This window comes from Dysidea avara, chromosome 11 (assembly GCF_963678975.1).
Source record: "Dysidea avara chromosome 11, odDysAvar1.4, whole genome shotgun sequence".
Taxonomy (NCBI): domain Eukaryota; kingdom Metazoa; phylum Porifera; class Demospongiae; order Dictyoceratida; family Dysideidae; genus Dysidea; species Dysidea avara.
In genome coordinates this window covers 22,996,199-23,002,198 of record NC_089282.1, presented here as the reverse complement: position 1 = coordinate 23,002,198, position 6,000 = coordinate 22,996,199, and the positions used below count along the sequence as shown (strand labels likewise).

Genomic DNA, 6,000 nt, shown 5'->3' with positions numbered 1-6,000 from the left:
GGATGGTCATGGGGTTTATTTAGTTTAAGTTGTTTAGACTATACGAAAAGGCAGTCCACATAAAATTGTTTGTTTATTTGTGTTTGGTGATGCTTTTGAAATGGCATGAAAACCTAGTTCCCTGGTCACAGATGCAGGTGGTTTTAATTTCCTGTCAACTGCTCAATTTTCATCTGTTACATATAAATGTCAGACAATACATAAAAAGCATGACTGTTCTATTACACAATTTATTGTTTACCTGTAGCAATTACTACTTCCACCAGACACAGTGATAGAGGAACTGGACTCAAGCCCTGATGATGATCAGATCCAGAAATTTGTGTGGGTCATTCCAGTTGATGATGACGACAATCAACAATTTGCCCTAAAAACATATGCAGAGTCTCATTTCCTGGTATTTGAAAGAAACGGTGGTGCTATTCTTCTACCAGGAACAGACGTAAACCTGGAAGTCACTATCTTTATGTTTCCAAATAATGTGTTGAATTCAAAATTGTACACTTGTACATTGTAACCTCAGTACATTGGTGTAATAGCATTTAAATGTACCACTTTCACACCTCAGATCAAAGGAAAGCCAGCGCATGTATATCACATATCGCACTGACTCAAAATGTTAACGAGATATACGCACTATAACCAGTGCATATATCTCGTTAAGGCAGTGCATATATCTTGTTACACACTGCCTTAACGAGATATACTGCCACCAGTGCGCATATCTCGTTAACTTGAGACATTGCACACCTAACAGGAGTGTGCACTATATCTAGAAATCATCAGATTTCTTTGATGTTATACTGTTATCCTCTTCTCTTATATATGGAATCAAGCAAGCTGTGATTGTGGGATTGAATTTTGCCAAACAACTATGATTGTGGGATTCAATTTTAATACACCAACAGTAGTTTGTTTTTTACTTTTGTAAATGTAGTAATTAAAGTAACACAATTAGCACTAGTCTCTTAAATTGCTATATTAGCAAAAGTAAAATCAAACTACTGTTTGATGTATTAAAATTGAATCCCACAATCACAGTTTGTTTAGCAAAATTCAATCCCACAATCACAGGTTACTTGGTTCCCTATATGGTATAACAACTAAAGATTTTGCCAATTAGGTGAGTCTGCATGCTAAAGTAGAACATATTAGTTATACCACGGGCACTCGTGCTTTGCCTGTATATACGCACTCGCACTCAGACCTGCGGCCCTTGTGCTTGTGTGTATATATCAGGCAAAGCACTCATGCCAGTGGCATAACTATTACATATATATAATTATATATAACTTTTGAACACTGTGACGGCAGTATATGTTTTATAAAGTAGCTCAGCTTCACATACCATTGAATGTAAATGTATTTGCAATAGTTTACATACTATACAAGAGTTAATAATATACACTGTAAAAACCGAAGTGTCCTCCGGACACCAAAAATGTCCCAATGCTGACACCATTATCACCAGTGGTGTCATTATTGGAACATTTTGTTGTCCTGTGGAAGCTTCAGTTTTTACAGTGTATAGTATTGATGTTATGATGTACTATTTGCTGGCAGTTGTAGTGCCACGTTAGCTGATGCTGGGTAACCACACTACATAGAATCATTACAGCATAATTTGTTTTTTTGTATATAATTTACCACCAGGAAAAAAAGAAACAAACTTACAGACTAAATGTAATATGTACAGTCAATTATGGATTATAAGAGCATAGGCTACAGTAGCAACTAGCAAAGGTTCTATATGAAAAACACAGTATGTTTGATCATGTCCATGGTATCAGTTTGATCACGTGCATGGCATCAGTTGTATATGTTTGTTCTTTGAAAGCTATCCCACTAGGGTTCTGTGAGAAGGTTTAATGTCTGTGAATACAGGGAGTCAGATCTATTGTTATACAGGCCACAGCTGATCATGCAGTGTCCAAAAACTGAAGCATGCTGGCAGTTTGAGTCCTCAACTTAAATGATATTTTTTGAGCATGAACAAATAGTGTGGAGGCTGAGTGACAGTCAAATATGTAGTTTCAAACTACGTAGCTATATTATAGTTACAGCATGGCGTAGCTACATCACTCATGGAAACTGGAGATCTAAATTTGGCATATTAGCTACCTTTGTGGCAGAGCTATTATTACAGTTTTGTTGACATAACATGTGTTATTTCCCTACTGGGTCTTTTTCAGTTATGATGTCATGAATTTGTGGTCAATGTGCATACTATAAACATGTTATGCTGACACTGCATATTGCCAATTGATTTGCCAACATTGCACATTTGGTGGTTAACACCTTAGATGGACCTCATTTTGTCCATGAAAATCCAATGAGAAAAAATGATCAAATTGTGAAAAGAGGTTTTCAACGTACTTGAGGAATCTGTTGATTTGCAGATCTTTGCATGGTGCTCGATTATAGCTAATTATTGTTATGTTGACCATACAATCACTTTATTATTGTCAGCATTCCCCGGGGAATTTTAAATGATGCAAAGTATGATGTCATCAATTCGTAATTGAATAGGATAAAAGAGATTAACTCCTTATTCGAAATTAGTTATACAAATCAAATGAATCAATGATGAGTACTACAAGCGTTGAACTGAGTGCAGCTAGCAAAATCGAAATCTCGTTTGCAACCATGCAGAAGAGTATGCAGGGCAGGAGGATGCTGACAGTAGGCGACAATGGAAGCGGTGCAGCCACGGTGTCCCAGAAAAAGTCGAAGGGAAAGTGGCGGTGTGCTTCGCCCTGTCCAGTGTTGTTGGAAATGGCGCACAGCCAGTCGCAGGGAGATGAACTGCTAATAGTGCCACAACAGACCGAAACGCCCCGAGCCGAGCCCCGCCCACTTGACGAAACACCACAGCCGTCCAGCTCACCCCAACCTGTGCGTACCAAGTTAGGTGTTGAAAACGACAGGCTGTCTGTGTACGGAGTTTTACGAGCTGTAGAGGACAAGGATGAAATTGACATCGTTGTTGAGAGGCCAGATGGCACAAATAAAGATTTGTCATGTAAGCATGTAGCTATTTGCTATGTCAAATGTATACTCACAATTGCTCCCCACAGATCAATTCAACTATTATATTTGGGATAATCCTGATGACGACTCAGGTCCTACTAAGCCACCAAACTACATTCTGTTAGAAAATTTGTTATACAAAAACTATTTCATCAGCTGGGACTTGGAAAATCAAACAGCCCAATGCGAGGTAGTGGTTACACAATTGACTGTTTTGTTAGAGTAGTTTAACGTATGGCTGTATCTGGTCTGGTCATTGTTGCTATTTGATAATGTATTGTATTGTATAAATTTCACAGCATCTGCCACTTGCACCAGACATGCTGATAGAGGACCTTGACTCACACATTGATGATGATCAGATACAGAAGTTCGTCTGGGTCATTCCAGTTGATGACGACGAGCACCGGTTTGCCCTGAAGACTTATGGAGAGTCTCACTTTTTGGCATTTGAGAGAACAGGTGATGCCATTCTTGTACCTGGGGCAAAAGTAAACCCGGATGTCACTATATTTACATTTGACATCGGAAACTAACTATTTCCTGTCAATGTACATAACAACAGTCACAAAAGCAATAACAATTGAATGCTGCAATAACAAATTCCACGTGCAATCATACAGCAACTCAACATGATATGTATGTAACTCACATTTTGTAAGTGTACTCAAATATTTTTACCTTTTATAATATAAATTGTAAGTTATATAATAATAACAACTATATTTTTATACGTAGGTAATGGCCAAGTTAGCCATTTTATGCATGCCCATCTACCAATTTCAACATTCAGCACAATGTAATAGGAGTACATGGTCTCCACTACCAATTGCAAGTTAGAACAGACTGATTTATGTACTATTTTGCATGTGGGTGATTATAGTGGTACCTGCCCTTCGTGCATGTTGAATTAGGTGATAGATATATTAGCTTTCTATCCTTTGTTATTAAAAGCATGATATTTACATCCTAGCTGCTGAAAAGCTGTGATCCTAGGCCTGCTATAGTAGCTAACCAACTGGAGCACCAGTAAATGCTGCATGTACTCTAGTTTCTATCCTTCAGTTTCATGACTGCTTCATGATATACACATGTATGTATCTGTACAATTTAGTTTGTAAAAAATCGCAAGTGTTAGTTTGTGAATTGAAACATTGCAATAATTTATGACCACATGTTAAAGGTGAACAGGTAGCAGCTATTAAAATTGTCAAGCTGATGACTTAGGGCTAGACTACCTTTGTTACATTCACATCAGATAAACTGTTAAGAAATAGTGCAATACAATTCCTCGGTCACATGCAACTACAGAAGCCAAATCCTCAAAGTATATAAGCCCTTCGTATATACAGGTTACACTGACACTAGTGAACTTTCCATTGGCACTGAATTATATACATATGTATCATGCAAAATACCCTGCATGAGTTATGCAAAATTACCCCTTTCCACACTAACAAATTCCCACCCCCTTCCATTCCATTCCATTCACTATTCTATTACTTAATTGTAATTGATTGTATAAAGACATTATACATTCGTACAAAAAAATCAGTACTGTATACATTAAAACATTTTGTATGTGTCAAGTTAATTTATGGTTCATTTCATTTATTTTTACTAATTAGTAAGCCCCCGAAGAGGTAAAATGCTAAAACAAGACTAATTTAAATTAGTTAATGCACGTTTAAAATCTGGTTATTAATGCTATTGATTTGTAGATTCTAATCAAGGTCTATATAACATCAACAGAAGTAATCAATTGACACAGATGATGGAGCTGTAATATGCAAACACATAATATCATAATTTTTAAAAGGATTCTACAATGTGTAATTATACCATAATGGATTCTTAATAGCACTTCCAGTTCCATTGTGCTGATCCATAATACCAGAGCATTAGATAACACACCATTGAGAAGAATGTAGCTATGTGTGTATGTGTGTATTGTGTGCATGCGTGTGCGTGTGTGTGTGTGTGTGTGTGTGCGCGTGTGCGTACGTAACTAAAAGTATCACTGTACACTACACTATGTGTTGCGTGATCATCCTCTATCTAAAGGTGTCAATGAATTAGGGCATGTGTAAAGCTTTCATCCGCTCTGTACAGCCTTGATGCTGACTTGTGTCAATGGTCATTACAAATCATAAGACTACTGGAAATTGAAGTTGTCTAAATTAAAAAGGCAATCTTGAGTTGGCCCGGTTGGAATGAGTGGAATCTGAGAAATGATAGTCATGTCCTGCATACTTATAATGGGGAATGCTAGCTTCTGTAGTGCTGGCTGACAGTTTAACAATAACACACCTAAAACCATTTGTTGCATGAGGGAACGTAATATCAGAATTAGAGCACCAACCTTCGATAAGAGTAAGTGTGGGGAAATGTAGACATCTCTATAAAAAAACTTAGAAATCCAGTTGGAAAGTTGATTTCTTCTGATTTACAAATTAAATGACTTATAATTTATTCAACGGCATCATCAGAATCTGTTATCAGAGATGTGTTAATATCATGGTGGGTTTTGTTAAAAGAGTAGGCAGAACTGATATATAATACGGCACTTGGACAGCAAACCTATATACACTCCCAAAGTTTAAGAGTAAATCTGGATAAACTCTAGGCACTCATTTACTCATGCTGTCCACAAAGGTGCCCATTGTACAGTGTAAGTGGATAACATCAGGGTTACTGTGAATAGGAAATCACCATCTCCAACAACTGATCAGGAAACTGTCCAGCCACCACATCTCCACAAAGGTGCAGTATCATGTTAGTGTGGAGATGCGTTACAACCACACATTTCCACAAATAAGATAAAAATCCACTCTGTTACCCCTGGTACCACATTAGATAACTGGTAGAATTTACCTGACACAGTAACATATACACCTCACCCATTGGCTGACTATTGATTACTTGTCAAGTCTCTATGTGCGCGTCAATATGTGCCATGGTTCAAGAGTT

The 6,000-nt window shown here is 37.4% G+C and overlaps 1 protein-coding gene across 1 annotated transcript; it reads left to right on the top strand.

Annotated features, from left to right (window-relative positions):
* Positions 1-2,552: 2,552 nt before the first annotated feature.
* LOC136238432 (uncharacterized) lies at positions 2,553-3,869 on the top strand. Its single transcript, XM_066028897.1, has 3 exons — positions 2,553-3,022; positions 3,078-3,220; positions 3,330-3,869. The coding sequence occupies exons 1-3, from the start codon at positions 2,584-2,586 to the stop codon at positions 3,564-3,566; spliced, it is 819 nt and encodes a 272-aa protein (XP_065884969.1). The 5' UTR covers positions 2,553-2,583; the 3' UTR covers positions 3,567-3,869.
* The last annotated feature ends 2,131 nt before the right edge of the window (positions 3,870-6,000 follow it).